The sequence below is a fragment of the Simochromis diagramma genome, unplaced genomic scaffold (assembly GCF_900408965.1).
Source record: "Simochromis diagramma unplaced genomic scaffold, fSimDia1.1 OVJJ01000683.1, whole genome shotgun sequence".
In the NCBI taxonomy this organism is placed as follows: domain Eukaryota; kingdom Metazoa; phylum Chordata; class Actinopteri; order Cichliformes; family Cichlidae; genus Simochromis; species Simochromis diagramma.
In genome coordinates, this window is record NW_024387158.1 from 834,491 (window position 1) to 855,392 (window position 20,902).

A 20,902-nucleotide genomic window follows, 5' to 3' on the forward strand; every position below is an offset into this window, starting at 1 on the left:
ATTACTTTTGTTGCAGGATGGGGTCAAAATCTTCCCAGTGGTATTGAACATTTTCCTTGCTGGTGGGTGACTGATGGTATTCATTACAGCTCATTCAGACACAGTATAGGAGAGAAACTGTGTATAAATTAGTCTTTGTACATCATAGATACAAATAATTTCAAAGTTCACCAGTAAAGCAGCTCCTTAGAAAGAGTCTGGGTGAACCAAAAAGACCATTCAACAAAAAACAGATTTAATTAATCAGATCAACTTGGATGTGGAATTTTTTAATTAAATTTAACCCAATGTAAAAAAAAAAAAACACAAACAAATAAAATTCACCCAAAAGAGACAATAACAAAGACTTTCATTTAGAGAATAAGTGAAATGGTGAATTGGCTCTGTTTGGCTGCAACAACACACACAACTTCATGGTGCCAAAAATGTGTTGAACTAAAACCTTTCTAAAGCATAACAACTTTAAATTATACACATTTGAAACCGGAGCACCATAAGTAAACTAATTCAGAAAAGCCTGATATGGAACTTCTCCCTATGGTAACAATGATATGCAGCCCACAGTTCGGTGTCATTTTAAATGTTTTATGTCTAGGAAGAATTCATTCAGCCCATACTGCTGACGATATTTTAATATTGCAAGAGCTGAAATGCTGCTTATTTGACCTACAGTTTACTGCAGGCATGAAGTGTTTTCATTTTGGCTATCTAAAGGTTGAACAACGTTTTTGACTCAGGGGTGTGTGAATAGTCAGTTCAATGTTTTCATCCCTCCCATGGAGGACTACGTCGTCCATCCACCTCAGTCTCCACATGGTACAGCATGTCAGCCAGAGTGTGTTCGATCACAGCTCCCCAGCCCATGTCACTCATCTGAAAGTAATCAAACATTGACTCAGAGGAAGTTTCAAGATCATTTGGAGAAAGTTGGGAATCTTAAAAGGTATGAAGCTCTCACCGGCTGGTACTTAACATCCTTTGGAGGGTATTTGAAGTGGGGTCCAAAATTGACAGAAACCTGAAGAGAGGTAAGGGTATACTTAAAAAAAAACAAAAAAAACAAAAAAAAAACCCTTCCAACCTTAAAATCAAATAAATCATCAAATGTGCATGTGTACTCACTGTGCAGCTCTTGTATAGTGAGATGGCAGGGAAGTAGATGCCCTCAAACAGGTTTTCAAAGGCAACACCTTGGTTCACTCCATTTTTGTAGAAAATCATCTGAAAAACAAGAGCCGGGCCAATAAGAGGTAGGTAGTGGAAAATGACAGGAGGTTTTCTCCACTGGAATTAATTTTGAAAAAATGTTCTAACCCTGCTGGGACTCATTGGCTTGAGGCTTTTCTCTGCTTTGTCCACATAGTCCTTCTCCTCAAAGTACAGGTAACTCTTAAACTTAATTAGTGCCTGAAAAGAGAAACTGGTTTTAGATGCAACTAGTCCAAGAAAGACAAGAAAACATAATGAGGAAAAATAATATATATTTATATTATTTTATTTATTTATTTATTTTTTAATTTACTCCAGCCTAGTAATAATACTGTTAATTTGTGTTATTTCTACAACACAAATTCTGGCTCAGAGGAACACATCTATCATTCCAACAGTTGCTGTTCCTTTAAAAATACTGGCAGTGGTATTCAGTGGTATAAATCTGATTGGCATTTATCTCTCTTGTATAAGTAACACAGGAGTTGGACAAATGAAACACAGCCAAGCTCTTGGGACCATTTTGATACAACTGCATGTGACAGAAATGCAATGCTCAACACAAGAAGAAATCAGAAGTGCAGCTGATGTAGCTGCGGTTACCTTGTCCTTGTATGTATCAGGCAGAGCCTTCGCTGTCTCTGTGTCTTCAGGCAGCTCTATGAAGAAGCCCAGTGTGTCTCCCTGACTGTAGCCTGAGGAATAATGTTTTCCTATTGACTGGTGAAACCGCGTCCCTTTCTTACTGCGCCAAGAGTAGCTGAACTTGTCATAACCCAGAGGCGCCTGCAGGTTACCTAAGTTATAAATAAGATCCAACATGTTACATATTGTGGTATTAACATTTTGTCAAAGCAGCTGAGTATCTAACTCTATATTAGGGCTGCCAGATTATGCCAAAAAATGATATCCACTATCCACTCTGGTAAAGAGTGACAACACAATTTATTATTTAAATTGAAGGGAATATATATTAACTGAAACATGAGTAAGGACAAACAAACCTTAAAGCTGAAAGGAAAAAGAGGACCTGTTCTGATGTATATATCAATACATAATAATGGCAGATACTCATTAAACAAAATTTTGAGGTTTGTGAATTTCTTAGCCTCCCATCTAGTTAGGAGCCACAGAGGTGGCTGAAGGCTGTCCCCGAAGTCACTACATAAGACGCAGTATACACTAGGGCTGGGTCATATCATACAGTTCATGGTAATACCGGTATAATGTTGGGCAACGATAAGAAAATGAAATATCGTGATAGAATATGGGTAAAACTCGCATGTGCAGTGCCTTTGTTTTCATAGGCACATGGCAGAAAAAGCATGGCGGACGAAAGCGGATCGTTGAATGAAACGGATGAACCAGAATTGGTTTGTAAAAATGCTGCAACTTCAGTGTGGAACTGGTTTAGCTTTCATCCGTCAGATACACAACAAAGTACTATTTTTGGTAGAGCATGCTAGCGGGCCGTCGTTATTACCGTGTTTTTTGGAAAATACGGCACACTTAAAATCAATCCTTTGATTTTTCTGAAAATCGACAGTGCCCCTTATAATCCCGTGTGCCTTATGTATGAATTCTGGGTGTGTTTACTGACCTGGAAAAGATTTTATGTGATACACGGCGCTTGAAAATCTGTCAAATGTTTTAGTACGACTTTGCTAAGCTACGTAGCCGCACCGCCTGATGGATTGTCGGAGCTTTACGGCTATCGTAGGCAGGAGCCTCGTGGAGTGATACGTACTGTGCTTTGACATAATATTACCGTATTGTGTGTATAACCTCTTTTTAAGTTATTGTGGATATTATACATGGTTATGCTGAGGATATGTTGCCCAATTTCCACTGGAAATGCCTTCTGGTTAAACTGTCAACAAGGAATTAGCATTTGCACTGTTAAATTTTTATATAAACTTTAATGCACATAAAAATAAAAACAGGTGCTAATGATCAACTGACCACTTTTTTTCTATGCTTAAGTGCTTTCTATCCAACAGTCACATGCCGATGGAAACAACGGAGAGCAATTTGGGGTTAGTATCTTAATATCCCTGCCAGTCTTGTAACCTACTCTACCTCCTGAGCCAAAGCCAACATTAAATGTACATGTTGTGCATTTTGAACATGTTAATGTATATACAACTAATCTTTATTGTCCAAAAACTGAAAATTGCTCTGTAGTAAAAGCGCTATACAAATACAGGCCATTTACCATTAGATCGGCAGTAACAGCAGGTAGCCCCAATATAATTGCTATCTCAGGAGCACAGCTTTGAGAGCCCAAAGGCAAACTGAATTCTGATGTGCCAAACACATTTGCTTTGTCAAGGGTAGCTCTACAAGTCTCTCCTGCTACTCAATTTCTTTTCCTTAAACATAAATAAATAAATAAATAAATAAAAAAAAATACTATTCACATTAATATATTTATTACATAACAATCATGATAAGAGTGAGAAGCCAGAGATCCAGGAGATCTGAGCCCTGCATGGGTCCTCAAGAGTACAGAAGACCCAGACATCACCATGCGCAGAGGACAAGACCCCAGGGCCTTAAACACCATAAAATCTTCCTGGCACCCTGCAAACCATCATCAGACCTCACCCTAGCCTCACTTTAAACAGCCTGAGCCTGACTTGGCAGTTCAGTTGTAAGTCTAATGAACGGAGTGTCACACTTGCTCTTCAGCCGAGCACACACCTGACCGACCCAAACCTGAATCTGTGGTCCTTTTGAGCAAGATTACTACTGTGACAAAATGTCATCACTAAGGGAAATCTAAAGGTCTAATATAAGCCATTATTTTTTCTCTCCATCATTTCATTTTTTTCTGTATTAAAATTTGATTTTCAATTTGTTAGTTTTTGTAACAAACAATTGTTTCTATAGTTTTAGTTTTTAAATCAGAATGAAGGCTCTGGTTATCACAATACACTTAAATGATATTGACCCAAAGTGATGACATTCCTGCCTCAATGCACAAAATATACATTTCTTTTAATTAATTTTTCAGATACACTATATAATTTTCTTTAAATTAGTTTTTATTCTTATACAAGTTAAGAAAAATATCTTTCCACACCCAAGTTTGTATTTTTAGTTTAGCTTTACTGAACTATGATAACCTTGTAAACTCTTATTAATCTAATCTACAGTCAATTGATGAGACTTTATAATTATATATTATTTTAATGACATTGTATATGTCTTTCTACTCTGTACACAAACTATATTGTAGATGTAAATGTAATCATATTTGTATGAGTACAAAGCACTACTGACCAAGTGGTTGAGACCAGCCAAGTCTGGCTGCGGTCTCTGGAGGCATGTCATCAACAGACACCTCAAAGTACCAGGCGCCTTTCCGGACGCCATGGGAAGCTCGGACCATTGAATAACCCTTCTCCCCAGTCACTGTCAGGCGGTCATCAGAGATCTTCAACTGAGGCGCTGCAACATAAACATACTTATTCATACACAGCATAAAGTAAAGTGCCATGAAAAGTCTTGAGTCACCTATAATCTCACTCCATTTTGTGTTCAAGGAACCAGACTTTTTTGTAATTTGTTTTTTAAAAGTGGTTTTGAGCAACAGTTGTACTTTCTGAACATCAAGATATTAACTACTTTTGGATTCAGTTTCAGTCTTTGTACTAGAAAATTTTCAGAGGAAAATTTGTTAAGCAACTCACCTATGAATGATTCAAACATTCATTAGTTTCTAAGTTGAGGGATGATTCAGTGTTGTGCCTAAGCATAACAGAAAACTTAGCAAAGGACCAACTTTCAGTTATATCTTTAGGTACTTTTTGTCCCTAAAGACATTGTGATCCTTATACCTTTAGCACAAACATCACATTGTCTTTCCAATATGATGTTTGTGGTTTCAACAGCATGTTTGGTTGGAAGGGGTCCAATTTCACTGTAGGTAACAACTTTGCATCAGATGCCTGATAAACTACTCCCGAGGACTGCGAAAATGAATAACAAAAAAAGCTGCCAAAGAGAGTTCAGGCTGTTTTGAAGGAAAAAGATATCATACCAAATATCGACTTTCAAACTTCTTGACATTCTACACTCTGCCTCATATAATGAATTTACATTTTCGTTGTCCATGTTTCAGTAAACTGCCTCAAACAAAATACAATGAACTCAAGGGTGGCTCAAGCCTTGTGCGCAGTATTGTTCATACGAAGAAAACAGAACATCCTTGAAACCCATACCTCTGTCATGTAAGGCCAGCAGCACTCTCTCATACAGACAGGCTCTGTACAGATCACCAGGTATGGGTTTGCCTGCCCAACAGTCCAACTCGAGCTTCTCTGGGTCTGGAGCATGCGGGTCTGGTTCTGCTAGGACATAACGGTAGCCATCTTTATTAAATGGGTGCTCCAGTGGGTAACCATGAGGAGGCAGCCGCTGAGCAGAGAACAGAGGGTCGCTGCAAAGAGATAGAATGACCAGTTGTAATTTAATGGTAGCATGCACGTGTTAAAGTCGCATGAGGAACAAAATAGATTTGCATTAGAAAAATGCATAGGGATAACTATGACATCTATATAACTATATATTTGTTATATATCCATAACTAAAATGCCCACAAGCTATGTGTTGTTTTTTTTTTTTAAATAAATTCCCCAAAATCCAACAAGGACAATGGGGTCCAGGCCCATCCAGCCCCTCCACCTCTGGCAGATCCTCCTGCCTGCAGAGTGATCTCCTCAAAAGTAGTGGGCATCTTCAAAAAGATGATAAGACCTCCTGCCAGCTAATCTGAGAAGTTTATCATATTGAGAATCAACCAAATGAATGAAATGAAAAGGATTTATTGGTTTCCTCCAATTCTTGAATACTTGTTTTCTCTTTTCTTCTTTCTCTTTCATCTTTAAGCAATGATTTATTAAATCTCCAGTTTTTACTTGGCAGAATGACCTTCTTAATTACTAGTATTAAAGACACAGGAGCATGATCACTGACAGCTATTGGGTGTATCTAAGTGTCTGAAACAGTGTCTCAACAGTGAGCTGCTGACTAGGTAATAATCCAGACAAGAGTAAGAGTGATGAACATGTGAGAAGAAAGTATATTCCCTGCAGTCAGGGTGATGATATCGCCATCCATCACAAAGTCCGTAATCACTCATGTACTGTTTTCAGCCCAAGTGTTGCTTTTTATTATTATTATTTTTAAATGACTGTCACTTACACTTTGGAAAGCAGTTTCTTCCGGCTGTCTACGTGGACCTGCAAAACTACCATTAAATTTTCTGGGACAGAGTTTTTTGCTTATATTTTGCCTTAGAGGTACAGGCTTCTCTTACAACAACATCACTCAAAAGTATGTACTTATATTGTGAAATGGAGGCAGGGCAACATGCAAATTGTATGGAGAGTGCACAAGGCTGTTGGTTCTGAATGATTCTGATTTACTATGATATGCATGTGGTAAGAACAAAATAGATGTATGATTAACTGCACCAAGTATGTGCAGGTAATCATTTCAACAGTAATTTTGTGTGGAATCCACTTTTTTGCACACGGTAAGAACATTTCCTCGGAAATTTTAATAAATGAGGCCCAGTGTCCGAATAGACTTACCTAAACCTTAAAACTTAAATAGACTCCGAAATCAAACTCCCTTGGTTGCCTTTAACTGCAAACATAAACTAAGCTGGTTGATCAATGCTCACCTATTGCCTGTGTATCAGGGGGAAAAAAGAAGAAAAAAAGCCTATGTTGACTTTGTCCCAAAGTATTTCCCCTGGACATTATGCCTGTCACTTTGAGGAATTCTTCAACCAGAATGGAAATGCTAAGTGCCAGTTTGCCAAATTACCTCACCAACTAAATGGATTTTAGCCATCACCAAATCATATAATGTAAGCAAAGATGCATATTTTATATTTGTTTTAAACAGTAATGGCCATCATGCAGGCATATAGCCAGAAAGCTATAACTTAGCTATGCAATATGTATTTGACATTAGTTGATTCATCACATTTAAATAAACTTTGCTGATGTTATAGTGATAACTGAGTATATAATAAACACAAGCCTCCCAGTTGTTATACATGATACATAACAGACAGAACATACAACAGTGCAATATCATAATACAGGACAGTTAGTACCTCCTAGTTCTCTTAGCTGCTCCTGCAGCCGTCCCCTCTTGTTGCTGCTGTTGTTTGCGTTTGGCACCTCTTCCTTTTCCTGGGCCAGGGGCCAAAGCACCTTCAAGAACATAAGATAGATTATTCAAATGAACCCACACAGGCACACAAACAGCCAGACAGTAGCAAAGGCAATATACACTTAAGATGCCAATTTCTCACGCAGTCCTGCAAGAAATTTTCCTTATGTCAGCTTTTCTCCCCTCTCATCAATCTCAACCAATATTCATGAAAGGAGGATTTATTGCAGGGCCGGCGTTTTAAATTAGCTTTCCATTAGCTTAGCTCTACCTAGGTGTGGTGGACATATAAAGACTTGCAGTACTGCAGGCACTAGTCTTCAGGTCTGATTACACCAACTGGTATTTACTGAACCTGACCTTAACTACTAGGTTGGTCTTTTCTTTCACTAGTTTGGTGCAGAAATCTGCAGAAATGACAGTGCCCTCCTGCAATCCTGAGGGAACAGTCGACTCTGGGCTGACATGTTGACTGACAGTGATGACAAGGAGTTGTGGAAGTTTAACCACAAATGGACCTTGCCACATTGGCACCACTGAATGAGGTATTGGAGATTATGAGGATCACTATGAGAACATCTCACAGCTCCTCATATCCAACTGGGAGGATGACGCATGAAATTTTCATTCCCCCTTGAGGTAAAGAGGACAGCGCACCAAACTCCCCCACTGCTAGGACAGATATGCAGAACGTCTGCAAATGTGCTACATTACAGGTTGAATATTACTTGGCTTGCTGTGGTAACAGAGAATACCAGCAAACCAGTTATTCCCAGCTGCTGGAAGAGGTATCAGTGTCACAGAAGGCATGTGTGGGAAAAGATCAAGGTGATTATAAAAATTTGGTGAACATAGAGCAGCATTTGCCCTGTTCTGCAGGGTCTGAACAGTTTACTCACAACATACAAATTTGGGATGGTCACTCATGCATCTCTGAGATGTCTAACGCACCAGGGAAACTGGTTTACATCTGTTGGCCTATAGGACACATAATTTTACCCTGACAGCAGGTATCTGAGGCGCCTGTTACAAGTACACAGTGCTGCCATTTGGCCAATCCCTTAGTTCCATTGATTTTGTACACTGCACTGAAGCAGCAACAAAAGTGTCCTGAGGCAGTAGGCAAGTTTTTTTAGCTATACTTTTAGATGACTGGCTCCTTCTCACATGTCCAGAGCAGAAGGCTGCGTCACTGCTGTCACGATACATCTGACCTACCTGAGCACTTCTATAAACACAGAAAAAGTTGTCAACAACATAACTTTTCTGGGTTATCCGTGAACTCAATTAAATTATATTCCATTTATATATGACCAAATCATAACAAAAACTGCCTCACTTTATATTGTAAGGTAAAGACCCTACAACAATAAAGAGAAAATCCCAAGAATCGAATGAACCCCTTTGAGCAAGCACTTGGTGTCAGTGAGAAGGAGAAACTTCTTTTTAAGAGGAAAAACCCTTCAGAGGAACCAGGCTCAGGGAGGGGCAGTCATCTTTGGCAACAGGTTTGGGGTAATGGGAAGTAGACAGTTTAAAAGACACTCAATTTCCTTTACTAAAGTGAAGGCATTCAGAGCGTGCCTCATTCTTTACCACCTGCACAAATGGGTACCTTCAGATTATGCATTTGTTACTGGGGCTTATAGCATCAGGTACCCTAGTAGTCTGATTCAGCTGGGTATAGAGGAGGGAGTTTTAAGTGCTGGGTGTCATATCTCAGACCTAGCCCAGTGCACAGCAGAAAAGAGTAATTGTAACAGTAGAATGCACAATAGCATTATGCCATTGGTGACATCCAGCTTTTCTGACGCAAGGAGTCCCAGTGGGCACCGTGCAGTCTCAGAGAGCAGTCACTGTGGAATCAAGCTTGTCCAGCTGGGGCAGTTTACAGGAAGGGTAATCAGTAAATGTTCAAATGTTAGGGGGAACTGCATTCACACTGGTTGCACAAGCTGAAAAGTGCAAGAGCCGATGGCCTTCCACAGGGTTTAACACCATTTAAAATGCTTTGGGATGCAATGAAAACATTTTAAAGGGGCCCCCAGATGGCCTCTGGAGACTTAGCAGTGATTTGGGCCTCTGCAAGGGGAGAGCATTCATTTCCTAACGTGATTGGTTCATATGTGCCTTTTATCTCTCCATGTCTCCTTTGGTTTTGTCTAAAGAATAATATGTGCCCTGTTTGCATTTCGAATGCTTTTTTTGTGCAGGAAAAAAAGAGTTTTCGGCAAAGTTCTTCAGCTTTTCATTTACTGGGTTGGCTTATCAGTGTTTATACGAGTCAGGGGCTGCAGGTGCCAGTTGGTCTGCAAGCTCACTTTACTTGTTGTCTAGCAGCATCCTGAGCCCTGTTTAAGGGACATCTGTGCCACAACATGCTGGTCCTCCCTCCTCACTTTTGTCCAGACTGTGCAATAGAGCAAGCTATATAAGGGCGAGTGGTTCAGCCCAACAGTTGTTGTGATCATCAGCAGATCAGGACTGGTATCATGCTTCTGAAGAATACCCAGCAATGTACATCTCCAAGTGAAACATCTAACATGTGCTGCTTTGAGAACCGGGGCTACACAAGAAGTTACAGTAAGTTATGACTGACTTAGCTCAAGTGCTGTTGGTGTAACTGAACCCAAAGGCCAGAGTACAGATAAAGCAGCAGTGAATTTGTGGACAGACAGCCATTGAAAACAAGTTGCAATAAATATGTGTAAATGACTTTAAAGACAAATGTTTGCTGCTCAATATTACTATTTGATATACAACTATTGTTTCTTTCTTTTCTTTTTTATTTATAATAATATTGCCAAAACCACCACTAAGAATACACACACAAATGGAGAAAGCAGCTTATTCAGCATCTGGAGTACACAGGAAGGACAGCAGACACAAAAAGGCAGGAATTAGTCCATGAGTTATGTGGCATTTTCCAAATACTATGAGCCTCTAATGCCTCTTTGATGTGCCCTTGCCACATCTGTCTGGCAAAATGTAAATTAAATGGAACAAGACCTACTCATTTGATTCAACTCATTCCTCCAAACACAAATAGAAAGTCAGAATTAAGTACTCTAAGGTAAATAAGAACTAACCAAACATGCCCACTTACCAATAAGTTTAGTGATCCAAGTGATGGCTTCTCAGTAGCTGCACATAACTCAGTTCTTATTTTTCTAATTTTTAAGTCAAATTTTTGTCTCCAATTCTAAAGTGCTACTCAGTTGTTCAATATACATCTGGACATCTTTTACTTTACCTGACTTTACTTTTAACTAAATTATAGGTCTTTTCCACTAGTACCTAATCACATATCTGCAGTTTTGGTCATTTTCATTACAACCGAATACCACCAAAGGTACATGGGGTCATTATAGCAACATAGTCGAAGGTCCCGTGACTCATTTGCATGCAACACAAACCCCACAACAAAGGAGGACGCTGAGTCAACGGTATACCTGCTGCTCAGTGTATGGCTTTTTGTCAGATTCTGGGACCACAGTGTTCTTATTTTTTTGCCCCCTCATTGCCGGGTTTCAAAATTGGTGTTGATTTTCACGAAGGAGAGACACTCTCATCATTGGCACGAAGTATGCTGACGTCAGATTTTTGCCTCCGATTGCTTGGAACCCCAGCAGAGGTGGTACTAAAGAAAATACCTGGTACCATTTATATTGGAAACCCTACAAACCGAGTCGAGCCATGTCAAGCCAACCCAAGTAGGTACTAATGGAAAAAGGCTATTTGTGAACTACAGGTTTAACCACTGAATGTAGGTGTGAGCTGAAGTAATAAATGCATATTATAAACATCCCATTGCAAGTACAGCTTAATGCCAACAACAACTAATTTTTAAAATTCATTGTGATGTTAAAATATTTGATCATCACAAACTACAAACATTAAAGATTCTAATCTAGATATTATTTTCACAATTTCCATTTTATTTATTGAACACAATTGTTCGGTAAATAAAATGCGAGAAAATAATTAATTTTTCACACTACTGTAGGATATTTTTGTATAGATTGTTTCTAGAAATGTCTAAAACCTGTCATTTTGGGGTTTTTTTTTCCTTTGCTGTCAAGCTTATCTTTTTAAGGTAATTTTATGGCTCCAGACCTGTGACACAAAACTTGAGATGGAGGCAATTGAAGAGGATGAGGCTAATAAGCATTGGGTAAAAGCCAATAGCAAATCAAAAATGAAAATCTATTCTTGCAGCCATTGCACTTTGGAAGGGCAGAGTGCCATTACAGTTGGGAGATTTTGAAGGATTTCAGAGCTCATTAGCAGCAAGCCAGAGACAAGAAAGATTCACAAATGAGGGTAAAAGCTTTTTAGAAGGTGGGTGGGAGACCAAACAGATGCAGAGAGCAAACAGGGAGGTTACAACTGGATGTGGATGAAGTTGCCCTCAAGATGCTTTTTGGGGATCAGTTTGGGTTGGTTTGTGCTACACAGGAAAGTCTGATTGGAACATTTGGGCCAACTTCTATCCAGAGAAGTTATGACACACACACACACACACAAACCCCACACTAATTACTCCAGATGCCAACACACCACATATTCACCTGAGAAAGAAGATCCACCTGGAACATAATGCACAGAATCACTATGGGAATCACATATCACACCATTTGATTGAGTTTGGGGAGTTTACAGCTCATTATTCATGTAAGGCTGATTTCACACCCAACCCATTTGGTTCAGTTTAGTCACACTCTTACGCCTTGATTATACTCTGTTGTGGACATGGAAAGGTAGAGACACAATGGCCAAGTAGTCATTCCTGTTACACTCAGATTGATGTTCACTTCTCTGTGGACAAGTCAGGTAGCAAAAGGGGGGAGAAGACAAACAAAAATCAATAGGCAGGCACATCAAGGTCGGCCCTGCCCTCACACTCACCATCTGATGGCAAAATTTATATCACTTGGACCCTAGCAAACCCTGGAGGACATGGAAATTGTAATCAAGGGTTTACTATGATAGATGCCAGCAGTTTGTGAAAGCTGTCAAACTCTGGTGCAAATGAAACCTAACCAACTCTGCCTGAAAAGGAGGGCCTTGGCATGTATCCAAGGGAATTTTATCCAGTTCTATGGTGAAAAAAAGCCCAATCAAAATAAAAACCATTTATGTTAGAGTGACTGCAGCAGAGAAAGTTTTAATCAACACAAGCTTGCTCTAACGCACTGTACATCACTCTCCTTCACTGAGACCTCAGTGCTTGTACGACCAATGAAAATCTGAGGGAGAGAGAGAGCACAGGAAAGCAAGAAGTCATTTCAAAAGCTAGGCTTTTTTGTCACTGATGTGACCAAGAGGGATGACAGTCAATCAAGATAAGGTGGTTAACTTGCTAAAAAAAAAAAAAAAATCTCTAGCCCCAAACCTGAAAACATTACACCTAACCAATAAATGAATCCACAAACAGTGGAATAACTGAGCAAAAGCTTTAATTTTTTAGCAAAAGAAAAGTTGCTATTACATGCTTCTGCACATTTTGCCCAGTTAGTATAACAGTGACCTCTTAACAATTTAATGAATATATCTTCTCTTTCAGCTGCTCCCAGCGCCATAGCAAATCACCTGCCTTCATCTCACCCCATCCCTAACATCCTCCTCTGACACTTCAATGTTCAGCATGACCTCCTTCACAACATTAATGGACCACCTGTGTGATCATATCTTTTCCTTCTGATTCGTGAGAGAATTGAGCTGCAAAAGCATGAATTCTCTGCAGAGTTCGCAAAAAGATATTCTCACATGTGTGGTAGATCTTTGTGTGTTTGGCTGCAGAGTTCTACACCTGCAGCCTGTTGAATTTACTAGTGAAGAATTTATTTGTGCAAATAACAATGAATACTTGTGCCCTTGAAATGAAATTATTTACTCCTGATTATGTTCTTTTCTCTTGAGTGTGACTTATATATGGATATAACTATACATCCAACCCTGTTGGGCATACGCACTAAAAACACTGAACCTCTTCAGCCGTAATGATCCACTTTGAAAAGGAAATCTGTTGGGCATTTCTCATGGCCTTCAGACAATAATTCTGATTGCTACAGAGTTATAAACATTATGTGCTGGCTGAGCCAGAGCCAGATTATAATGCCTGCAATAAGTTTCTTGTCAATGATGATAAACATGTCAAATTTGATAAAGTGCACCATCATCTGCTGTGACATCTCCGAAATGTTATCTTTACATGTGCAACTGTGAGAGTTGTTGCTGCATGCAGGATGACAGCTGTTAAATCTATCCAAAATGTCTGTTTATTTTATAATAATGTCAAGTGAACAAAAAACGAATCAAACTGTGGGTGTGAAACCACCTGCAAATATTTTAGCCTCTTTTTCTTTAACACACAATGTTATATAACAGGACTAATCTGTGCTTATCATTATTACAGTTTGGAATATTGTTTTGCACCCTTACCATTGAGCCCACCAGCCATGGGAGTACCAGTAGTCTGTTTCTGTGTGTCATATGAGGGTCCAATGTTTCCCAGGTCCTACACAAGAAATACAATTTTTACACACTGTATTTTTTTTTTTTTTTTTTAATGAAACAAATGCCCCTCCAGTGTGCAACGAATAACAGAATAAAATACCTGGTCCAAAAGGCCAAATTTAGGGTACTCCTCTTCAGGATCTTTACTGCCTGGATCAGGGTGTTCCTTCACCAGGAAAACATCGCGCTCTTTGCACTGGAAAATAAAAGTTCTACTCAATACTTCTGTGAAGGTTCTCAGTCATCCAGGTCATCGTAGTCAAAGGAGCTTGCAAAGAAAAGCGTCTGGACTTCTTTAAGTTGCTTGAAGACGTTTCACCTCTCATCCGAGAAGCTTCTTCAGTTCTAAGGTCAAATGGTGGAGAGTCCCAGATATAAACCTAGTGGGAGTAACCCCCCACAGAGGGACAAAAGGACCCCCTGATGATCCTCTAATCGCCTGAGCCAAGGTGGGAAACTGGGCGTGGGTCCCAATCAGCCAGGGTTTCGGGTGAGCTCATTGTGAATCCTGGCCCCACCTTATCATGCGAATTCCTGAGGTCAGATGGCCCAGGATGTGAGTGGGTGTTAAGGCGTCTGGGAAGGGATCTCAAAACTGGATTATAGATGGCAGAGAGTTGGTGTCGTAAACCCCCGCCTCTGTTCAAAGATGGTCGCTCACAGTGGACATAGATGGCTTCTTTCACTCCTCTTTCAAACCATCTGTCCTCTCTGTCCAAAATGTGAACATTGGCATCCTCGAAAGAGTGTCCTTTATCCTTAAGATGCAGATGGACTGCTGAGTCTTGTCCTGTGGAGGTGGCTCTTCTGTGTTGTGCCATGCGCTTGTGAAGTGGCTGTTTGGTCTCTCCAATGTAGAGGTCTGGGCATTCCTCGCTGCACTGTACAGCATACCCCACATTGTTAAGTTTGTGTTTTGGCGTTTTGTCTGTGACCCTACACCACCGGGCAGAACATGTTCCCTCTAAGCCTGAAGGGAAAAAGAAGGAACACACACATGTAAAGGAAGCACTCAAAACGTGCGGCTATCCTAAATGGGCGTTCTTAAAGTCAGCAAAGAGGCACAGAAAAGAAGACCAGACACCAGCGAGGGAGGATAAGAAGGACAGACGCAACAACATTGTCATCCCCTATGTAGCCGGTGTATCAGAAAAACTCAGGAGAGTTTTCTCCAAGCATGACATCCCAGTGTATTTCAGACCCAGCAACACGCTCAGACAGAAACTGGTTCACCCGAAAGACAAAACGCCAAAACACAAACTTAACAATGTGGTGTATGCTGTACAGTGCAGCGAGGAATGCCCAGACCTCTACATTGGAGAGACCAAACAGCCACTTCACAAGCGCATGGCACAACATAGAAGAGCCACCTCCACAGGACAAGACTCAGCAGTCCATCTGCATCTTAAGGATAAAGGACACTCTTTCGAGGATGCCAATGTTCACATTTTGGACAGAGAGGACAGATGGTTTGAAAGAGGAGTGAAAGAAGCCATCTATGTCCACTGTGAGCGACCATCTTTGAACAGAGGCGGGGGTTTACGACACCAACTCTCTGCCATCTATAATCCAGTTTTGAGATCCCTTCCCAGACGCCTTAACGCCCACTCACATCCTGGGCCATCTGACCTCAGGAATTCGCATGATAAGGTGGGGCCAGGTTTCACAATGAGCTCACCCGAAACCCTGGCTGATTGGGACCCACGCCCAGTTTCCCACCTTGGCTCAGGCGATTAGAGGATCATCAGGGGGTCCTTTTGTCCCTCTGTGGGGGGTCACTCCCACTAGGTTTATATCTGGGACTCTCCACCATTTGACCTTAGAACTGAAGAAGCTTCTCGGATGAGAGGTGAAACGTCTTCAAGCAACTTAAAGAAGTCCAGACGCTTTTCTTTGCAAGCTCCTTTGACTCTACTCAATACTAATACTACAACATTTCAATAATCATTACATATTTATTTATATAAGGATACCTGGTCATGATATAGCAGTGCAGCAGGGTGGATAGTTATAAGAATGGTTAAACAACATTTCTATAAATACCTCAGAGTACACATAGATAATAAACTGGACTGGGTTAAAAACATCACTGCACTCTACACTATTTTCTGAGGCGGCTGAGGTCTTTCAACATCTGGTGGACAATGCTCAGGACTTTTTCGAGTCTGTTGTGACCAGTGCCATCCTCTATGACGTTGCATGCTGGGGCAGCAGGTTGAGGGTCGCAGATGCCAACAGACTCAATAAGGTCATCCACAAGGCCATTAATGTTGTGGGGACGGAGCTGGACTTCCTTAGGTTGGTGCCAGAGAGGCTGGCCAGTCACAGGAGCATGTTCAGTAAGACAGTGAGATTATCAAAATGCACCACTGAATGACACAGAAAATCATTCCTTCCATGTGGCTCTCTCTCTGTACAACTCCTCCATCTAATGTACAGTGCACACTGCAACAGTTACACCCTTTTGCACATGCGCTACAGTAAAATAACAAATGACAACGTTTAACAGGTTAAAGGTAAATGTCAATCATATATATTTCACCTCTGTAATATTCTTGATATTTAAATTGAGCTATTTGTATATTTAAGTGATATTTCTTACATTTGTAAACTTTGTAATATATTGTACTATTTAATTAATTTAGTCTGTTACTGTTATTGTCTTGAAGCAACTGTAACCCACATCACTCCCTTACGGATTATTAAAGTATTCTGATTCTTTTCCTAACTGTGCTGTCTTCACATGGACATGTTTGTCTTTTGTTTTGTTAATAAAAAAAGAGAATTTAAAGCATAACTGCCTATATTTTCTGTGTAATGGACTGTAGCAGTCACTGTACCATCGTCTTCACTATATTGTTTGGCCAGGTGAGCTTCCCGGGTCTCTGTCGAGTTGTCATGCACTCCCAGTACTTGTCAATAAATGGGATGATATCCTGTAACAAAAGAAAATAAAAAAGAAAATTGAAAATTAATTAATCCTACAATTTAGGAGGGCTTCAACAAGTTAAAAAAAAGGTAAACAATAATTATTTCACATAAATGTCCATAAGCTTGAATTCTTCCCCCTGCTCCCTTTTAACAGGTTGTCACCACAGCGGATCATCTGCCTCCCACTTAATTTAGTCACTTAATTTATTTGTAAAGGATTTTACATTCAGCTCCCCTTCTGATGCAACTGGCCACATGTTTCCCAGCTTAAAACTGGTACAAAAGGTACACTACCGTCTGACCTCCCATGGCTCGTCTGAGATGACCATCCACCAGTGTGTGTTTATACATGTTTGTGCTCATTTCCCATTATGATTTAGGAAATTAACGGGACTGGAATTTGTATAACACAAACCTCATTCACCCATTCACACCCACTTTAATACAGTTCTATAGTCTATCCTTTAACCCTTAGGAATATTGAAGGAGCTAGAGATGGCTCTTTTAGGTGGTAGATGACCTGCTTTACTGCCTGACCCACAGTTTTCATATACTCAGTGCGCGTCAGGAAACGAACTCAACAACAGTAATTTAAGTAAAGATTAGCATTACTCAGAATTTAAAACTGTTCCATGAACATCTACTATGTCTGGGATAGGAAGGCAACAGTTTGATACACCTACTTATAAGACTAATGGCTATCCTATAAGTGTAATATCATTGGAAAAGCCAAAAACAGTTACACGCACCTTGTCTTTAGAGAACATGGTCTTTGGATGCTCGTCTTGTGTTCTGGATCTCCATGTCAGGTTAGCAAGAGCTGTGAGACACATCTCTTTCAGGTCTGAGAAACAAAAAGCGCTTTGTCAGTCATTCAAAACACAGAGTAAGTTACGATCTTAAAGCTTCAGAAAGGTTATTAGCTGGTTAAAGCACATGGCACACATACTTGCTTGTTTCCTGAGAAAATATGTGTTACCACTGTGATGGCACACGTTGCAGTGAAACACATAATTGGTCATAAAGGGCAGACAGGTCCTGTAGAGGAGGAGAAAGACTGGAGCATGAAAGCTGTCAGGACCGTTACACAGCTGCTGATATTGTGCTGACGAGCTACCGAATAATAGCTTTACTCTGTGCCGATGCCAAATGTGTCAGCGGTGAACCACTTCATGCACAAAGCACATTGCAGCTCCACCTCTCCCAGCTGCCTGCCACTTTCCTCATCTCCTGATCCAGTGAGAGCGTCAGCAGCCTCTGAGCCTTCACCAGCTGCCTCCTGAAATAATCAAACTCAGATAATTAAAAGCAAGAATTTACAAAACAAAGCCTTAGCAGTTATATAACTCAGTACCATTACCTCTTTGCCATTAGATGATTCAGTCTCCATGGTCGGTAGCACTCCAAATGCAGTTTCCCTGAACATCAATGGACAAATCAGATGATCCAACAATTATTATACATGCAAAAGCAGCCATAAGAGAAGTGCAATAACAACATTTCTATTAAATTTATGATATAAATGTCTATTTTTTTAAAGGAAAACCAAAGTTTACCCATCCATGAAGGGATCTTATTTCAGCTAGTACATGCTCACTTGTTTTCCCTTTGTTAGTTTTTATTTTAATCAAAAGCATACTGCTAAAGAAAATTGCTATTTTCCACATAAAGGTCTTCAGTTATAATTTCCAGATTTTACGTGTTTGTCAGCAGACCACGCAGTGTAGGGTCTGTTGGTGTACAGCTGCTTTCTCTTTCAAACTGGCTTTATGTGTCCGTCTGCGTACGCTTTTCGGTAGGTCAGGAATTTAAGCAGAATTTATGGCCGCTGAGCATTGAGCTATGCTGTCAGATGGAGGCGGTGTGCAATGTCTTACAACCGGTCTATGAGACACTCTCGCATGTGTTGTTGTTGGTCCGTTAGCTAGCGACGGAGAAAAGCGAAGTTAAACCTGAATAGAAATCGAATGCATAAAACAATAAAAAAAAAAGTGTCACTGCAACCACACTCTGTGCTACTCGTACTATAATTTTTGATATTTGGGTTTTGGCACGGTTTAATGGTCCCCGGTAAGCTCTATTCCGGTGTTGTACACGCTTGTACTACAGTGGAAATTATGGACCTGCAGATGCAGATGCTGGGAAACGTGTACGCGGATGGACACATTTGCGGGACCATAAATCCAGCTTAAACTCTAACATTAGCGTTTAAGCTGTAAGTTTAAGAAAAGCTAACGCTAGTTAGCAAGTTTAGCCAGTTTGCTAACATTGTTTCTGATAAAAACAGAACGTTAATGCTAATTAATGCGGGTTATATGTACACATATAATCCGCAATATAACCTAAAAATTCTATACAATCTACACAAACAATAAAACTGTTGCATCAGGCGCACATACCCTCCTCCGGACTCAGGTTCGGCTGCAGTAGCAATGCCCGCCTCTACCTCGGACGCCATGTTTCGAATCAATAACAACAAAAAACATCGCGAGAAGATGACAGCTTCCGGTTAGTGAATCAGCGCCACAGGAATTCAAATTTGTGAAGTTGTACTCAACTTGTATACACAAAATTACCAAAAAAACAAACAAACAAAGGCAAACCATTCTCAATCAAAAGCACAAATTACATCCAGCTGTACATTTTAAAGGGCAGCATAAACAATCATGTTAGGTTAAAGTTGGGTTTTTTTTGCTTTTGTTTGTTTTTTTGTTCTCTATTCATTAGAAACAGTCGAATCGTGATTATTCTCTCTATTTATTTATTTATTTTTTACTTTCACTATAACAGTAAAACCATTTGAATCAACTTCAAGTCTCAGCCTAATAAAATCATTAATTGGAAAATTTTCATTTAAAATTTTAAAATGTAAATTGTAAAATCCATGTTAGGAGGAGTTGAAATATTTTAGTTTTCTAATTGTGGGTATCTGATCTAATTCAACAAGTTTAAAAATAGTCTTTACGTCTTAAATGAAATTTACTACCAGTCAAAAGTTTGGACACACCTCATTGTTTTTCTTTACTTTCATGAGTATTTACATCGCAGATTCTCACTGAAGGCATCAAAACTATGAATGAATGCATATGGAATTATATAGTAAAGAAAAACGTTTGAAATAACTCAAAACATGTTTTATATTTTAGATTCTTCAAAATAGATTGCTTGATTACTGCCCACACCTGGCATTCTCTCAATGAGCTTCATGAGGTAGATACTTGAAGGAGTTCCCAGAGATGCTCAGCCCTTTTTGGCCCTTTTGCCTTTACTCTGTGGTCCATCTCATCCCAAACCATCTTGATTGGGTTTAGATCACACAGCAAATTCAAAAGTGTTAAATGTTTTGGTGTTAATAGTCTTCTTGCAAAAGTTAATTTTACTCTAAGTAGAGTCACATTCTTTTAATGTAACTCTGAGGTGTAAAATGATAGTAGTTAAAATCGAGTGTTAAAAATGAGTGTTTCTCTGTCAAATCTGGAGGTGTTACAATGGAAACATTAACTCTTGACCTCTTAACTCCTACAGGGGCCATGACACCAATAGAGTGAATTCACAGACTCCGCCCCCAGCACGGCTCCAATCGAAGCTGAAGTGAAGCCGTTTCAGAACATTTTGCTCTATATATTTGAGTTGTTTGCCATGCTTGGTAAGTCATTTTTTTCAAAGATTGTTTCAATTATTTATATTAGCTTTTACTTCTGTGGCTCTTTGGAGTTGAGACAAAGCTGTGTGAAAGGCATTAGCCGTGTTGCTCGGTGATAGCATAATATTCTGTTTTAGCTAGCTGAAAGGTATTGTTTGCGGGCAAATACCACAGCCTTGAAAAAAGCTTGCATGTGAATTTTCAGTCAAACTTTTGGTCAAATACACCTAAAACAATGTCTAGAATGTGAAATGTTGGTATAATGGTGCTACTTGAAGCCTGAAAACGATCGCCCATAAAAAAAAAAACTAAAAAAAAACGAGCAAAAGGCAGTAGCAGACGTCCTGACTGGATTCTACGTTAGCATAGATCCCTCCAGAGTTTTGTGCACACGGTTTAGGTAAAAAT

At 39.8% G+C, this 20,902-nt stretch overlaps 1 protein-coding gene across 3 annotated transcripts; it reads right to left on the minus strand.

Annotated features, from left to right (window-relative positions):
- Positions 1–248: 248 nt before the first annotated feature.
- On the minus strand, positions 249–19,363 carry ash2l (ash2 like, histone lysine methyltransferase complex subunit). 3 transcript variants are annotated; one of them, XM_040048649.1, is made up of 17 exons: positions 19,251–19,363; positions 18,212–18,269; positions 17,985–18,130; positions 17,801–17,889; positions 17,601–17,695; positions 16,761–16,856; positions 14,021–14,116; positions 13,846–13,921; positions 11,973–11,990; positions 7,343–7,442; positions 5,436–5,653; positions 4,495–4,662; positions 1,813–2,006; positions 1,315–1,407; positions 1,123–1,221; positions 959–1,018; positions 249–873 (listed from the first exon to the last, which is right to left on the minus strand). In XM_040048649.1, exons 1-17 carry the CDS (start codon positions 19,307–19,309, stop codon positions 766–768), a joined length of 1,773 nt encoding a protein of 590 aa, XP_039904583.1. In that variant the 5' UTR covers positions 19,310–19,363; the 3' UTR covers positions 249–765. The 3 variants fall into 3 exon arrangements, with proteins under 3 accessions (XP_039904583.1, XP_039904582.1, XP_039904584.1); XM_040048648.1 differs by having other exon boundaries at positions 18,206–18,269; XM_040048650.1 differs by lacking the exon at positions 11,973–11,990 and having other exon boundaries at positions 18,206–18,269.
- Between the last annotated feature and the right edge of the window lie 1,539 nt (positions 19,364–20,902).